Source organism: Schistocerca serialis, chromosome 4 (assembly GCF_023864345.2).
Source record: "Schistocerca serialis cubense isolate TAMUIC-IGC-003099 chromosome 4, iqSchSeri2.2, whole genome shotgun sequence".
Classification (NCBI taxonomy): Eukaryota; Metazoa; Arthropoda; class Insecta; order Orthoptera; family Acrididae; genus Schistocerca; species Schistocerca serialis.
Window position 1 is genome coordinate 432,876,468 of NC_064641.1, and position 17,552 is coordinate 432,894,019.

The 17,552-nt window shown below is 42.9% G+C and overlaps 1 protein-coding gene across 1 annotated transcript in view; it reads right to left on the bottom strand.

The window, feature by feature from the left end:
• LOC126474517 (venom carboxylesterase-6-like) overlaps positions 1 to 17,552 on the bottom strand; it is a 55,514-nt gene that overhangs the window by 14,751 nt on the left and 23,211 nt on the right. Inside the window, exons 4-5 of the mRNA XM_050101987.1 lie at positions 8,346 to 8,496; positions 8,065 to 8,246 (exon numbers count right to left, since the gene is read on the bottom strand). Of these exons, the coding sequence (XP_049957944.1) occupies positions 8,065 to 8,246; positions 8,346 to 8,496 (333 nt within the window). The remainder of the gene's footprint in view (positions 1 to 8,064; positions 8,247 to 8,345; positions 8,497 to 17,552) is intronic.

Consider the following 17,552-nt stretch of genomic DNA (forward strand, 5'->3'; position numbering starts at 1 on the left):
CTGATTTCTAAGGATCTATGCACCCAAATTGCGTGAAAATGTAATCACATGTCAGTGCTAGTATAATATATTTGTCCAATGAATACCCATTTATCATCCGCATATCTTCTTGGTGTGGCAATTTTAATGGCCAGTAGTATACTTCACATAAGGGGTAATCGTAAAGTTACAATTACTATATCGTAGAAAAAAGGAAGTTACATAATTAATTTTCAGTTTGTTTCGAGGTACGAGTCTATAAACTTGGTACACTCTGAAATCTCCGTGTTACTGTGCCGTACCACAGCGTAGAGGACCCAATAAAAAGCGGTACAGTCCATGTACAAAGTAGAGTGCTGTACAGTAATTCGTTTTGTGAATTTGTAGGAGAACAAGGGTGAAAAAGTCGATGTTGGACTGTTGGAAGTGTACAGCAATAATGCAGTATTATAATACACCATTGGTAAGGTGACTTAGCTGCCTCCGATGAGACCAGTTGCCAAGAATACGTGTTGTTGTAACTACTGTTTGTAACACAGAAACTTCGATGATCCGAAATTTACTGCCGTTGATGACATTTATGATGCTTTAGCTTTTCTTCTAAGTATTGATCAATGGGATTCATCGTTTACTGGCTTAATTGTCATCCATGCAGCTGTAACAGTACCATCTTTGACTACGTGAAACCACAGCAACTGCCAAGCACTGCTGATTCTTTTTTATTTTCAGGCTAACATTATTTTGATCTTTAGGGAATGTGCATCTCACTAGTATTTCCAGTATTAATTATTTTAAATCGCATGATAATAGTTGAACATTTTTGTGCCAGTCCAGGCAGTTGATGACAAAGTTACAAACTGTGCATTTGTAGTAGGAGATTGGAGCTCCCAGGGAACAAAAGGATGGGGCACATAAAGCTCCGAGGCAAGTCTGAATCCGTCTTAAGTACATTTTAAAGTATGGACTAGCCACAGGGTACTAAGTAAATGTTACATACAGAACAACTGGTTGTTGTATCTAAGGTGGCATACTTTGTGGTGAACTCTCTTTAGAGGTTGCAGTGTGAAGGTCAACATACGATTATAATTAATATCTAAAGTTCCTGACTTCTTATTAATGTACAGTGTAATAACACTGAAATGCTGAGAAATATGATAATCATCTTCTGTAGATATTAATTTAGCTTCAAACGTCAGGAGCAGTCAACAATTACCTAGGTTACTCATCAAGCAAGCTGTAATATTATAATGGTGCGTGAAAAAATTGAGAGAGCTTGACCCGGTAAAAAGTCATTCACATTACATCACATTTTACATTATGCTTCTCAGCACTTCATGTGACAAAAAGCCAGTGTACGCATTCTGAGCTTCCATCAGAAATAGAAAATCTAATGTGGACTTCAAGTATGCAACAGCTGTGCAGATTGTTCTGATACTGTCTGAGCTTTACGTATGTTTTTAGATGAAAATTAGTCCTTGATGCTGCAATAACTGAACGTTGAATGGATGTTAGTTGTAACAGAGTTCTGTTTCAAAACTCACAGATGAATGAATGAATTAATGATGACTGCATTAAGGAAACGAAGTGTGACCAAACAAGACTGAATGACGAAGTGGTAATGCGTCCCTTTGAGAAGATCGCTAGAGAGGTGAGGGCTCTGGCGGTTGACGCCTGGGACATCACAATCAAGGCGATAGTGGGCAAAATGGCAAATTTCAGCATCTTCCGTGTCATTTTGCACGTGACACAGGTCGCCGTCTGATGGGTTCTGTGACCGCTGCACCGGTTCAAACAGACCAGGGAACCGAGGTGACAGAAGGACTGTCGCAGCTGTGGGAAAATGCGGGTTCAGCACCGCCGAGATAGCTGAAGACCTAACCGTCATCGAGCCAGACGATGCTGAAGTTTTTTTGTTGCCACAGTGTGCCGCTAACAGATTACGCTCGTAAGGGGCGTACCGTCACAGAAATTTAATACTGACTTCTCCCGATAGGTCCCAGGAGACTGACATGACGAAGCGTCGCATGACGTTGTTATAGATTTGCTTCCGTTCCACAATAACGCTTCACCTCTTTCTGCACAGACCACGATCACACACACACAGCAGCTTTGGGCTATCAAATTTTGCGTTAAACCCTATATTCAACTAGTACCGCACCATGTAACGTCTTCCTCTTTCTCCGGATCAAGGAGCCACTGCGAGCCACGTATTTCGAGAAGAACAACGAGATGATTTTCGAGGTGGAACGTTTTCTAGACAGCCAAGACGTAAACTGCTGCAGATATGGTCTCCGCCGAGGTAACTATCGCTGGAAAGTATCTTAATGTGTTTATTGATCATTTTGCCAACAGTTGCAGTATTTACATTAGGCGACTAGTTTCAAACCTTACAGGTTCATTTTCAGGCGTTACCCAGCGAAGCTGCACTGGCAGTGCCTGATTTTTATAATAAACATCAAAGTGGCAACACATGCTTTATAAATGTCTGAAGAATGAATTCCACAATCCACATGTGCCTCTTACCAGCTCAAAATCGAACTCAGTGTACCAGGTTTGAAAACGAATTTGCTGGTTCCCTGTCAACGAAGTGCTGAAACTGAAAAAAGCTGGGGAATATGTCATACTGAAGAGTGCGAATGTGGAGGAGAACAAACAACATCGACATGTTTCATGATCCTTTCGTGCTGAAACAGCGTAAATGAAAATGAAAACCACGTGACTACCATTCCCTACTGCTACTACTACCACTTAGTACTACTAGGATTTACAGCCCTCGGAAGGCCTTGGCCTGCATCACAATATCCTGCTATTCTATCCTGTCCAGGACTTTCCATTCTCTGGCACCCAACCTTTTTCATGCCTTCTTCAATTCCGTCCACCCATTTTTTTCTGGGACGTCCCTTCCGCCGTTTGCCTCGAGCCTTGCCATCAAAAATCTTCTTACATCTTCTATCTTCCTCCATGCTGACCACGTGTCCTGCCCATCGCAGTCTTCTTATTTTAATGATACTGACAATTCAGGTTTATCAAAAAGTTGTTCTAATTCTGCATTCGTACGGATGCGTGAACCTTCTTGATCGTATATTGGGCCGCATATTTTACGCAGAAACTTTCTCTCCAAATGCTAAGGATCCATTCCTCATTTGTAGTCATGGTCCATGTCTCGGCACCACACATAACAACTGGCCCTACAATTGTTTTGTAAATGAGGATTTTATGTTTTCGTGATTGAAGTGAGCTCCTAAGCATGGGAAGTGGGGCAAAGTAGCATCTGTTGCCTGCTGCTATTCTACCTTTCACCTCGCTGCTGACGTAATTTGTTTCTGTGATAGTCGATCCGAGGTACTTGAAGTCTCTCACCCTTTCAAACTTCTTGTAGGCTATCCTGAGATTTGGTAGGTTTCGCTGGTTGGTCTTTGCCATATATTTGGTCTTTTCGACATTGACTAACAGGCCAAGTTCCCTTGCACCTCTCTCCAGTTGTTGATAGGCATCAGCCAGCATAACGGTGTTTCGCCCGAGTAATGCGAGATCATCTGCGTATTTTAGGTACAGCTGTGAACGATTACAAATGGTTCCCCCTCTATTTATCTCTATCTGACTTATGACTTTTTCCAGGCAGAGGTTGAATAGCAGTGAGGAGATATTGTCACATTGTCTCAGTCCCTTCTTCTCTGGGGAATTCGCTCTGTATTTTTGCTTTAAAGTTGGTTTTACTGAGGGTCATCATAGAAAGTTTAACGAGCTTTGCCTCTTCCATCACATTCCGCAATGTCACTCTTGAGATGCTACCATAGGCTTGTTTAAAATCGTTATAAAGCTGATGTATGTTTATTTTTTAAGTAGTATGAGTAATGTGAATATTTGATCAGTTGTCGGTCTATTTCTTCTAAAGCCACTCTGATAGTCTCCAATTCTCTCTTCCACATAGGGAGTAAGCCTCCTAGTTAGCATATGTAGTACTTAGCAGGGATATTCCTCGGTGATTCTGGCGGTTTAACTTATCTCCTTTTTTATATATAAGTCACATAATAGTCGTTTTTCACTCCATTGGCATGCTCTCCTCCTGCCATATGTTCAGTATTACTTTATGTATTGCTTTCCACCATATTTGAGAAGTTCAGCCTGGATCTGATCTTCTCCAGGTGTCCTATTATTTTCTAAAGCCTTAATGGCTTATATCACTTCCTCCAGTGTGGGTTCTGGTGTTAAGACCTCTGGTCCATAATAAGTTATTTCCAACAGTTCTCCTTGTTCTAATCTTTCTACTTCTGGGTTCAGTAACTCTTCGAAGTATTTTACCCATCCGTCGAGTATTTTATTACTTCCCCTATCAAATCCCCTTCTTTATTTCTACATATATTTGTTCTGGCCTGAAACCCAGCCTTTCCTTCTTTAATCTTTTGGTACATTTCTCTTCTACTACCTATTCAATTTCTTCCATTTTTTTCTTTTCTAGTGCTCTTTTCTTCTTTCTGCAAACCCTCTTAGCTACACGGCACTTCTTATTCTAGTCATCCAGATTTTCTGTAGTTCTTCTTTGAAATAATTTCATTCGTGTTATGTTACGCTCCTCAATTCTTCTCATACGTTCTTCATCAAACCAACCTGCCTTCGTTAGAGTCCGTATAAGTCCTAAAACCTCCCCAGCTGCCTCGAGGATTGCAGTCTTACATTTTTTTCCTCATTATTTCTATATGTTCATTTGATGTGTTGGTATCGTTCTTAATCTCCTCTTCTATTTTCGTCTGATATGCTCTCCGTATTTCTTCTGACTTTAATTTCTTAATGTGAAGACTCTTCTATTTGTGACCTTAATGTTTACCAATAGTTAGATCCTTTGCCTGCACTTAATTCTCACTCTGTGATGGTCTGAACTGCAGTCCACGTTGGCTCCTAACATCCATTACGTCTGATCCGTGCCTCCGGTCAATCAATATAGTTTGTCCATCTGGTGACATTCGTGTTTCTTTGTGTATCTTTTTGCGTGGAAAACATGTAATTCTGACAGTCATGTCTTACTTACAGCAAAATCTACAACCCTAACTCCATTGTCATTTAAATATCAATATTTCATGGAGGTTATGTCTTCCTATAGTTATTTGAAATGCTTCTTCTTTTCCTATTTTTGCATTCAAGTCTCCTATTAAGATCTTAACACCATGTTTGGGAGCCTGATCATACAACTGCTCTACCTTGCTGTAAAGCTCATCCCTCTGTCGTTCATTTGCCTCCTCTGTGGGTGCAGGTACGTCTATAATTGTTATACTGAAAAATTTTCCCCTTAATCTTAATATGGACATCCATCCGTTGATTGGTTCGAAGCGCATTGTAGCGTGTTTCAGTCCTTTGGCGACCACAAAACCTACATCAAAGGTATTCGTCCGCATGCCCTCGTATGTCTCAATTATCATTTTAGTAGTACAGGATGATTATAAATGGGTGATCGTAGGACAATGAAACTTTGTGGAAACATTTATAAGAACAAGCGGAAGAGAAATAACGAATAAATCGTTGAACGGAAACATTTCTGTTTCCACAGTAGAGGGTAACACTTGTTAACTGCGTACCATGTGGTGAGTGCCCATCGATTCTGCCCGGTGTTGATTGAGACAAGCAAATATATTGATACGTGGCTCCAGGAAAAAGGGTACGACTCGCAAACAGTAAGTATAAAGTCTGAAGTCAGACGTGATGGACAGAGGTAGGCGGCTGTAGTGAACCTCGGGCACGCTGCGGGTGGCTAGCTTCGGAAATTGGTGTTGTGTACACGGTCGTAGGAGGACAGCGCGAGGAGAGATGGGTGGCCGCTGTCAGCGGAAGACCTATGCTGCAGACGAGGAAGTCTGTCGGCGTGGGGCTTTTGGTTGTCGCACCGCGTTGTGATAAGGTCTGATCTCTGGTTTGGAATACTCCTTGCCTGTGGAACTAGAGTGAGCATTCCCGAACTTTACAAAGAAGTTCTTTGACTGTCTCCAAGATCGTCGTAACCTTGCTCCGTGTTTAAGACTTACATCTGCTTTGGGTTGTGAAGGGGAGTTCCCTCGAAGACGAGCGTGTGCTCTGTTTTCCCACGTGTGAGTTAGTATCGAAATTTTGGAAGATACTGATGTGACTCGGAGTGTCTATGTTACACGCAGTTGTGTACACAGTGGCGTTCGTTAAGGTTGGCTTGTGGCAGATGAGCAATGTAAATTACGCAGAATCTTTTTTTCTATGCTCTCTGTGAATTACCTACAGCATGGGGAGCCATCTGCAACTGGAAAATGGGGCCTAAAACATCGGCTTTCACTGTTTGTAAGCTTACTGAAAGTTTGGCGTGCCACGTATGTATACCGCTTGGCTCATACTAGGTTACATTTCTTGTAAGATTGGATTTAATTGTTCTTATACTGGTCAGTTAGGCCCGCTGGTGTTTGAACAGTATTTGATTATTCATAACTCATATTATCAGTTGTTCTTGGGCGTTCTCTCCGTATAACACCTGTCATTGCGTCAGTAAGTTAGCTGCTGGGCAATAATCGGTTCTTCTTTGATGCAGTGCTATTTGTTTTAAATATTTAATCGAATTGTTTCTTTTACTCGTCAGTTACGGCCGTCTGTGCTTATGAAATATGTGCTTCTTCATATACTCATATCGCCAGTTGTTCTTTGGGGTTCTTTTAGTAAATCACGTCTCGTATAGTAAGTAAATTTGCTGCTGGGCAGTAATGGTCACTTTGTTAGTGATGTGTTATTTTGCTTTTAAGTTTTTAAACTAATTGTTCTTCGCATGGTAAGTTACGACTACCGTCGGTCAAAGTATATTTGCGTATTAGCTGGTAGTTAATGATGGAAGCTTGCTTGAGGCTGTGTTACTTGCTTTAAGTATTTAACCTAACTGTTTTATTGAGAGTCACAGTTGCGTACTCAAGGCTATGAGGTTTTCTATCAATTAATTAACTGTATCACTGGTCAGTCATGAACTTTGTGATCCCGAATTGTAACAAAATAATTAACAAGGGTACATGCAGTTAACACTGACACGACTCTTTGGAATTAGAAGCCTTCAATTTTTCGAAAAGAAAAATTGTCTAGAACTTATTGCAGTGAAAGATACTCGTGAAACCCATTTAATTGAAACTGTTCTTCCTAAAGCAAGAGCTCTGTTTGTGCCGTTCACTGCAATTAGCCATCTTGGTGCCTTGTCTTATTTAAGAAACAAATGTTTTAATAATCTACGTCTTTTATTGTATTGCTCCTGTAGAGCTCAGTGCTTCCAACTCTGTGACCACTGTTTCCAAGTATAACAGCCACAAGATGAAGTACCACACAACTTCTGCCCCCCCCCCCTTCCTCCCCGACCCTCCACATCCCCTCACCCTTTTATTCTTTCTTACTGGGTGCGTGTTTCACCGCGTCTACGTTTAAGGCTACACACGCTGCTCAGTGTGACGACCATCTGCATCAATTACAACCTGGAACCGCACTAGACTTTGCTCTACTGCTGCCCGGGAATGGTGGAGCGTGGAAAGTTCAGCTGCTTGAAGATCGCACATTGCGTTTACCATTCTCAGCCCTGGCAGCAGTAACTTTTCATCAATTTGTGGCGCAATTGTCCGTCGGCCTCTCTCATGAACAATTCCCAGGTAGCCAGTTATTCGAATTTTGCGATCATGTTCGTCAGCTGTGGTGCACAAAAAGCACCCCTTTGCATTCCTTTAATGCCTCAAACTTAGTGCTTGATACTCGCTAAGAGCAGCAGCGCTGTTGCGAACAGCTTTACGATTAAAGCCCTGTTGACCTTGCTCAGACTCATGTTAAAGGTCTGCGCTTGTAATGGACGCTGATGCTTGTATTTCAATCCTGCGTCGCCGTACCCGTACCGGCGACTGACAGAGAGTCACGACAGTAACACTACTAACAGCGCAAATGGCGCAGCACACGGTCTGAACATCATTCCTATAAAGGTGGGTACCCGTATAGTAGCATTTAAAAAGACAACCAACCTCTCAGGTTTTTTTACAACCAGATCGTTAATTTTCGTGTCATCCTTTTGTTACAGCTATCGCACAGTAGAAAAAGATTACTTAAGTATTGACTCACCTGCACTAATGGCTCTGGATTTTCTGCAGAGATAGTTTCGTTGACAAAATAAAAATTTTTAATTCTCAAGGCAGCTTCTGTCTGCTCTTCGGTTGTCGGTAGGTGAAGACAGGGGCCCACGACTTGCTCAAATTTTTCGTTCAGGTTGGTGATCACCTCTGACTGGCTGAGGATGCTGAAACCTGAAGAAAGAAGAGTTAGATTCAGTAAGCGCTCACTTCAGGGAGTAAATTTTGGGCATGTGCTCCATTTATACTAATGCATAATCATTTCACACTCACCAAGTTCAGCAGAAGTGACACCGATCATGAGAGGCACTTTCGCAAAACGGCCTTCGTTCAAAATTGAAATGGGAGATTCCGTCAGGAAAGCGCTCTCTGTCGGTGGTTCTATATTTGGAGTCCATACGATGGTTGACATATACAGCTTCTCCTGCAAATAAATCCAAAGATCTATGTTACTCTTTTTCTCAGCATAACATCAAGTGACTGAAATTGCATTAAGGATATCATTATGTTGTGAATTTTTATGAAGGGATCTTTGTCATAAACCGATTTGCATCTCTGCTTCTTAACCCACCAAACGACGTGATATACATTGGTTATTTAGTTCCTGGAACGAAAAAACTTACCACATAAGGAACTTCTCATCTGTAGTACGGTATCACAGGTAAAATAAATTAAATATACAATGATACGTTAGTAATATTCAGATAAAATTGTCGTGCAATACAAGAAAGAAGGGACCTCTGTAAACACTTGGTTAATCAATTCAGCTTGTCAACAAAGAAATATCAAACATAAATCTATAAGTAAAACATAAAACTAAAAGACAAATAACTTGAAAAAACCTAGAAAAACTGCAGAAAAATTTGTAAGGGTGAGAATGAATGTTTACTCTACAGCTGAGTGTACGCTGATTTGAAGTTCTCTGCCAGATTAAAACTGTGCTGGAGCAGGACTCCAACCAGGACTGGACAGTTCACAAAAGTTTCAAATCAGCGAACACTCCGCTAAAGAGTGAAAATTCATTCTGCAAACAATACCGCAGACTGTGGTTAGCCGTTTCTCCACAGTAACCTTTCTAAGAGTAGGGCTAGTCCCACAATGTACTTGTGGTAGTAAAACTGTAAGAGCGGCTCTATAGAGCCCTTGGCCATAAATGGCACTTGTCTCGGATTCAAGTACGGATGGTACCCATGGTTTTAATGTGACAAAGTTTCGAATTATGGCCGCATTACAACTGCAAACGATAGTGAACGAGAAAACGACAGTGGATGCTGAATGACAGAGAAGTTTGCGTCGCGAAACAGAATTAATTGCTTAAAACAGGTGTAGAAGAGACCATAACTTTACACGTACAGGGACTGGACCACAGTACCGAGAGAAACTCGTGTTTAAAAGTAGAGAAATTAGTTAAGCCTGCAGAACACGTTATTGCATTTGACCATAAAACACCTGTCTAGTATCTACATCTACATCTACATACATACTCCGCAATCCATCATACGGTGCGTAGCGGAGGGTACCTCGTACCACAACTAGCATCTTCGCTCCCTGTACCACTCCCAAACAGAACGAGGGAAAAATGACTGCCTATATGCCTCTGTACGAGCCCTAATCTCTCTTATCTTATCTTTGGGGTCTTTCCGCGAAATGTAAGTTGGAGGCAGTAAAATTGTACTGCAGTCAGCCTCAAACGCTGGTTCTCTAAATTTCCTCAGTAGCGATTCACGAAAAGAACGCCTCCTTTCCTCTAGAGACTCCCACCTGAACTCCTGAACATTTCCGTAACATTCGCGTGATGATCAAACCTACCAGTAACAAATCTAGCAGCCCGCCTCTGAATTGCTTCTATGTCCTCCCTCAATCCGACCTGATAGGGATCCCAAACGCTCGAGCAGTACTCAAGAATAGGTCGTACTAGAGTTTTATGAGCGATCTCCTTTACAGATCAATCACATCTTCCCAAAATTCTACCAATGAACCGAAGACGACTATCCGCCTTCCCCACAACTGCCATTACATGCTTCTCCCACTTCATATCGCTCTGCAATGTTACGCCCAAATATTTAATCGACGTGACTGTGTCAAGCGCTACACTACTATTGGAGTATTCAAACATTACAGGATTCTTTTTCCTATTCATCTGCATTAATTTACATTTATCTATATTTAGAGTTAACTGCCATTCTTTACACCAATCACAAATCCTGTCCAAGTCATCTTGTATCCTCCTACAGTCACTCAACGACGATACCTTCCCGTAAACCACAGCATCATCAGCAAACAGCCGCACATTGCTATCCACCCTATCCAAAAGATCATTTACGTAGATAGAAAACAACAGTGGACCTAGCACACTTCCCTGGGGCACTCCAGATGATACCCTCACCTCCGATGAACACTCACCATCGAGGACAACGTACTGGCTTCTATTACTTAAGAAGTCTTCGAGCCACTCACATACTTGGGAACCAATCCCATATGCTCGTACCTTAGGAGTCTGCAGTGGGGCACCGAGTCAAACGCTTTCCAGAAGTCAAGGAATCTGACATCCGTCTGATACCCTTCATCCATGGCTCGCAAGATATCATGTGAAAAAAGGGCGAGTTGGGTTTCGCAGGAGCGATGCTTTCTAAAGCCGTGCTGATGCATGGACAGCAACATCTCTCTCTCAAGGAAATTCATTATATTCGAACTGAGAATATGTTCGAGAATCCTGCAACAAACCGATGTTAAGGATATTGGTCTGTAATATTGAGGATCCGTCCTTCTACCCTTCTCATATACAGGCGTCACCTGCGCTTTTTTCCAGTCGCTCGGGACTTTACGTTGGGCAAGAGATTCGCGATAAATGCAAGCTAAGTAAGGAGCCAATGCAGTGGAGTACTCTCTGTAAAACCGAATTGGGATCCCATCAGGACCCGGCGATTTATTCATCTTCAACCCATTCAGCTGCTTCACAACCCCAGGGTTGTCTATCACTATGTTCTCCATACGGGAATCTGCACAAGACTCAAACGGCGGCATGTTTGTACGATCCTCGTGAGTGAAAGATTTCTCAAATGCTAAATTTAAAATTTCAGCTTTCGTTTTGCTGTCTTCCATTGCCAGGCCAGACTGATCAGTGAGTGACTGGATGGAAGCCTTCGACCCGCTTACCGATTTTACGTAAAGACCAGAATTTCCTTGGGTTTTCAGCAAGATCTTTTGCTAAGGTATGACGGTGGTAGTGGTTGAATGCTTCGCGCATCGCTCTTTTTACAGCAGCACGAATCTCTACTAACTTTCGCCTGTTCTCATTCTACCGATCTTTCTTGTACCGCGAGTGCAACTGCCTTTGGTTCCTGAGCATTCTCCGAATTGTGCTGTTAAACCACGGTGGGTCTTTTCCGTCCGTAACCCACTTTTTCGGCACATACTTGTCCAATGCGTGATTTAGAACGTGTTTAAAATTTGCCTATAATTCTTCCACGTCCATCGTACCGGAAGTAAATAAAGTCGATTCATTTACTACGTGGGATGCTAACAACTGCTTATCTGCTCTTTCTAGTAAGAATACTCTCCTAGCCTTCTTGACCGACTTTTTAACTTTCGTAACTATAGACTTAATGACAACTTCATGATCACTAATCCCTGTCTCAACTCTGACACCGTCGATGAGGTCTGGTCTGTTCGTGGCTACCAGATCTAAAATATTTCCATTATGCGTTGGCTGTCGATTTAGCTGCTCAAGACAGTTTTCGGATAATGTGTTCAAAAGTAATTCACAAGACAGCTTGTCTGTTCCACCTGTAATGAATCCATAGACATCCCAGCCTATAATAGGTAGGTTGAAGTCGCCTCCGACTAATATAGCATGATCCGGGTACTTCTGAGATACAAAATGTATACTCCCTTTGAATGATTCTAGAACTGTCACGGTGGAATCTGGTGGCCGGTAATAACACCCCACAATTAACTTTATTTCCCCTAGCCCTGTTAAACGTGTCCGGATAAATTCACAATCACACTCTACTTCGACCTCAGTGGACACAATATTTTTGTCAACTGCAATGAAGACACCACCCCCTACGGTGTCTAATCTGTCCTTCCGATACACGTTTCAACCCTCACTAAATATTTCAGAACTTCCTATCTCAGGGGTCAGCCAGGTCTCAGTCCCGAGAATAACTTGCGCGCCACACGCTTCCTGGAGGATAGTAAATTCAGGAACTTTATTCCGAACACTCTGAAAATTTACTGCTAATATCTTGATAGCTGAAGTGTCTTTACACTGAGCGAGTCCTGATTTCCCTGGCTGCACGTCGACTGGTGAGTGTTCATCAGAACACCTCGCACTACTACCTAGCCTAAAAAACCCCCGTATGCACGCCACAAGTACTCTGCTACCCGAGTAGCCGCTTCCTTTGTGTAGTGTATCCCTGACCTATCTAGGGGCGTACCACAATTCCCCACTCAATAGCGCAAGTCTAGAAATCTGCAGCCGAGACCGTCACAGACGAAGCCTCTGGTTGAGACCCTCGGCTCCAAACCAAAGGCTCCCGATCCACTATGGGAACGATGCTGCAAATAGAGAGCTCTGCTTGCACCCCGCGTGAGAGGCCAGCGGTCTTCACCAAATCCGCCAGACGCCTGTACGAACTGAGGATCACCTCAGTACCCAAGCGACAGGCATCATTGGTGCCGACGTGAGCAACTACTTGCAGACTATTGCACCCTGTACACTCGATAGCCGCAGGCAAGGCAGCCTCCACATCTTGGATGAGGCCCCCCGGCAGACAAACCGAGTGCACGTTGGATTTCTTTCCGGCCCTGTACGCTGTTTCCCTAAAGGGCTCCATAACCCGCCTAACGTGGGAGCTCCCAATAACCAGCAAGCCTTTGCCCCCGTGTGCCTGCTCGGGCCCTGCTGAAGGAGCGGCCACCTGCCCACTGACAGAATGAACGGGCGAGGCCAGCCGGCCAGCCTCCACATTAGCCCTCCGCCTCCAGCGACGGAAACGCGTTGCAGTCCGCCACTCACCCTGAGGTGAGGGCGGCCCAAACGCGCCGGCTACAATAGAAGGTGCTTCGGCGGCTGAGTTAGCGGACGCAGCAAGCGACACCTGGGGTGTCTCAAGCGACGCGCCAGACCCTCCACCGTCGCTGCACCTCGAGGTCGCAAGCTGAAAGCGGCTGACCGAGGCCAACGGCACGCACAGCTGCTCCGAACCGCGGCCAGCTCCTCCTGCGCCCGCACACAGCACGCACACACCCTATCCATCCTACTGCTAATATCTAACGACTCCGCGAGTTTATACTCTATGGCTATCAATAAGCAATATTACTCCTGTCAGATACGAGAATCCGATTTTACGTAATTAAATATACAAGCACACAAACACTCGGAAAGAAATTAAGAATCAAACTACAAAACAAATATGAAAGCTAAATATGCGACTCGCTACTGCACTACTGCTGCACTGATACTTCACCAGCGGCTGCAGTCTTGGTCAGAACAGTGTACTGTGCAGATGTGAGCACATTATGTAGGATCTAAGTGAATTAGAGTGTGGGCCAGCCGTTGATGCTTGTATGGTCGGTGCTTCCGTAACCAAGGTATCCGAAGTGTTTGGTGTTTCAGGAGGCACGATATCGAAAATTTCTGCCGTATACAGGGAAAGAGAAAAAAAGTCATCCGCTATGTCAAATCGCTGATGATAGTGTGTGTTGAATGATCGTGACAGACAGTCATGTTAGACGATTCTGGTGAAAAACAGGGGATGATAGTTGCAAAAGTCACTGGGCGACTGAATGCCGTACAAGCGACCCTTACCAACACCAAAACAGAACGAAGGGCGTTCCATCAGCAAGGAACTGCGAGGTGAGCTGGTAATTCCAAAAACCACACACCAGCGATTCTGTTGCATTTAACCGGAAAACGTAGTGCTGAAGGCATAAAAACTGGATTACGGAGCAATGGAGGAAGGTCACTTGGTAGGATGAGTCTTCTTTCATACTGTCCCCAATTTGCGGCCGAGCTTACGTCCCAAGGGCGAAAAAAGGCAGGGGTTCGATGATGATTTGGGCAGTCATATCGTGGTATTTGTTGGGCCCCATTGCTATTCTGCAAGGTTGGATTACTGTCTAAATTTAATTCACCGTTTAGGCTGATCGGATTCATCCCATTGCACAATGTTTGTTCTCCTATGCCGATGTTGTATACCAAAACAAGAGGGCCTACGTTCACACAGCTCGCATCTTCAAGGTCTGGTTTTGTGAGCACGAGGATCAGTTGTCTCACCTCGCTGGTCACCTCAGTCACCACATCTTAGTACTACTGATCCTTTGTGATCTGCCTTGAAGAGAAGAATGCGTGGTCGCTATCCACCTCCATCTTCGTTACCTGAATTTGCGACTATTTTCCAGGAAACATGGTATAGGATTACCTTGAGAAGCACACAGACGTAAGTACATTACCCATTCCGAGACATCTGGAAGCTGTTTTGAATGGCTATCGGTTGCCTAAACCGTGTTAGTCATGGTGATGTATCGTGTTTTCGGTGATTCCATATTTCTGTTGATTGGAATACTCTCTTTCAAATTCTAAAGGTGGCAAGGGTAAAACACAGGGAGCGAAAGGCTATTTACAATTTGTACAGAAACCAGATGGCAGTTATAAGAGTTGGGGGACATGAAAGGGAAGCAGTGGTTGGGATGGGAGTAAGACAGGGTTGTTGCCTTTCCCCGATGTTATTCAATCTGTATATTGAGCAAGCAGTAAAGGAAACAAAAGAAAAATTCAGAGTAGGTATTAAAATCCATGGAGAAGAAATAAAAACTTTGAGGTTCGCCGATGACATTGTAATTCTGTCAGAGACAGCAAAGGACTTGGAAGAGCAGTTGAATGGAATGGATAGTGTCTTGAAAGGAGGATATAAGATGAACATCAACAAAAGCAAAACGAGGATAATGGAATGTAGTCGAATTAAGTCGGGTGATGCTGAGGGAATTAGATTAGGGAATGAGACACTTAAAGTAGTAAACGAGTTTTGCTATTTGGGGAGCAAAATAACTGATGATGGTCGAAGTAGAGAGAATGTAAAATGTAGACTGGCAATGGCAAGGAAAACGTTTCTGAAGAAGAGAAATTTGTTAACATAGAGTATAGATTTAAGTGTCAGGAAGTCGTTTCTGGAAGTATTTGTATGGAGTGTAGCCATGTATGGAAGTGAAACATGGGCGATAAATAGTTTGGACACGAAGAGAATAGAAGTTTTCAAAATGTGGTGCTACAGAGGAATGCTGAAGATTATATTGGTAGATCACATAACTAATGAGGAGGTATTGAATAGGATTGGGGAAAAGAGAAGTTTGTGGCACAACTTGACTAGAAGAAGGGATTGGTTGGTAGGACATGTTCTGAGGCATCCAGGGATCACCAATTTAGTACTGGAGGGCAGCGTGGAGGGTAAAAATCGTAGAGGGAGACCAAGAGATGAATTCACTAAGCAGATTCAGAAGGATGTAGGTTGCAGTAAGTACTGGGAGATGAAGAAGCTTGCACAGGATGGAGTAGCACGTAGTCTCAGGACTGAAGATCACAACAACAACGACATGGATGCTGACATGGTGTTTGTGTGTGGAAATGCTGCCAATGTTACTTGTAGAGAATATGGTAGACGATATCCTAACCACGGAGTGACAGGTTCAAGAGTGTTTACTCTGTGTTTTCACTAAAGGAAACTGCGAGAGAGTGGGGCAGTGCCCAGCAGAAATGCCTATCTGAACGAACGAATGAACTGGGTGTGGAAGAAGTAGGATACACTACTTCTTTGGTAGAACATAGTCCTGCAACAAGAGCACATAGAATTTCTGCACGTATCGACGTTAGGCATACAAGAACATGGCGTCATTACGTCTGCATGGCATCACTCACAGCAGAAGGAGTCAAAGACAGACAGTTTGTAGTTTATGGTTGCCTAATTGCAAGTCGCCGAGTAGTCCTACTGATACTCTTCACTGGGGAAGGTAATTTACTCATGTAGGTGTCAATAACACAGAATAGTAATCTGATAAAACTCAAATGTCTTTGAGGAGAGAAATTTACAGGAACACTCCTCCGTAAATATGTGGAATGGTGTGATGGACAATTAGTTGATTGGGCTGTTGTGTTATCACTGTGAGTTAGAAGGCGCCGCTATCCAGGCTTTTTTGAAAACGTGCTTTCAGCTCTATTGGAAGACGTTCCTTGGGCTACAGCGATGGTTATGTTATTGCAGCATGACGGGCCCCTTTGTACATTCTAGTCGTCAGGTGTCAGATCATCTAACATTCCCCGGAAGATGGATCGGCAGTAATGATGACGTTTCCTGGCCTCACCTCTTTAGATTTCTTATCTGTAGGGATGGGTGAAAGGCGAGGTCATCAGAGAAAAGAGTAATCACATGAGAAGAACTGATCATTTATATTATGAATGTTGCTGCTCTCATACAACAACGTCAAGATAACCGCAGAAGGAAGACAAGTGATATTGTCCAAAGAAATCGGAAGTTCGCTGCAGTCGCAGGTGGCAGTGTTCGTAAAAATCAATGTCGAACTTCATCACCTGCCTTTGCTTAAAGCCACCTGTGTGTATTTGTTTGGGTTATATTCTAACAGCTGTGTCTCTTAACCAATAAAAAAATGACGACGTTTTATGTGCATTTTTATATGATTTCGTCCATAATATTATCTGGGCAAACTGGACAATTTTTTTTTATTTCGGCCGTCTCACTTGCACTGACATAAAATTCAGCTCTAATGTTTACCGGTATCGGACTGACATGTCTGTTCTCAAAATACACACCGTGCTATTAACCGTTATCATTCATACAGCATGCTTCCAAAGACACAAACAGCTTCTATACAGTAGAATATACACTGGGCAACAATTACCCTCATGAATCCCACCCTGTCTGTCTGTTACAACCAACTGACACAACCAACTACATCTTGAAATAGTTACTATTCCCACTGAAAGAAAAAGTATTTAGAACCTAAAAAAAACACTGACATAATCCTAAATAACAACGACCTGTCGATACACACATGGGCATCGCAATATCTGTCTGAAACACAAACTGGAACTAGAAACAAAAAGAGATCAGAGCTGTAGCCATTAACACTACTTACAACAGAGAAAGAACACGTCGACAAAAACATTTCCAAGACATAAAAATCAATTTTTCTTTACACTACATCAACAGCAAGCAAACAGGAAAGGCGCTTTATTCTCAGAGCCAGAGACCAACAATACAAGAGATGATGTATACGTGGTCGCAAAATTCCATACAACAGTAAATGCCCGTGATGAAACTAGATAAGAGTAGTAAAGATCAAAGGTTGACGTATTCTCTAATGACGCAGCAAGAATATGTGAAGTGAAAGAAAAAAAATCACTTCTCACAACAACAAATAATCGCAGTTTCAGAAAACAAAATTTCATAATTAATACGAGTGACC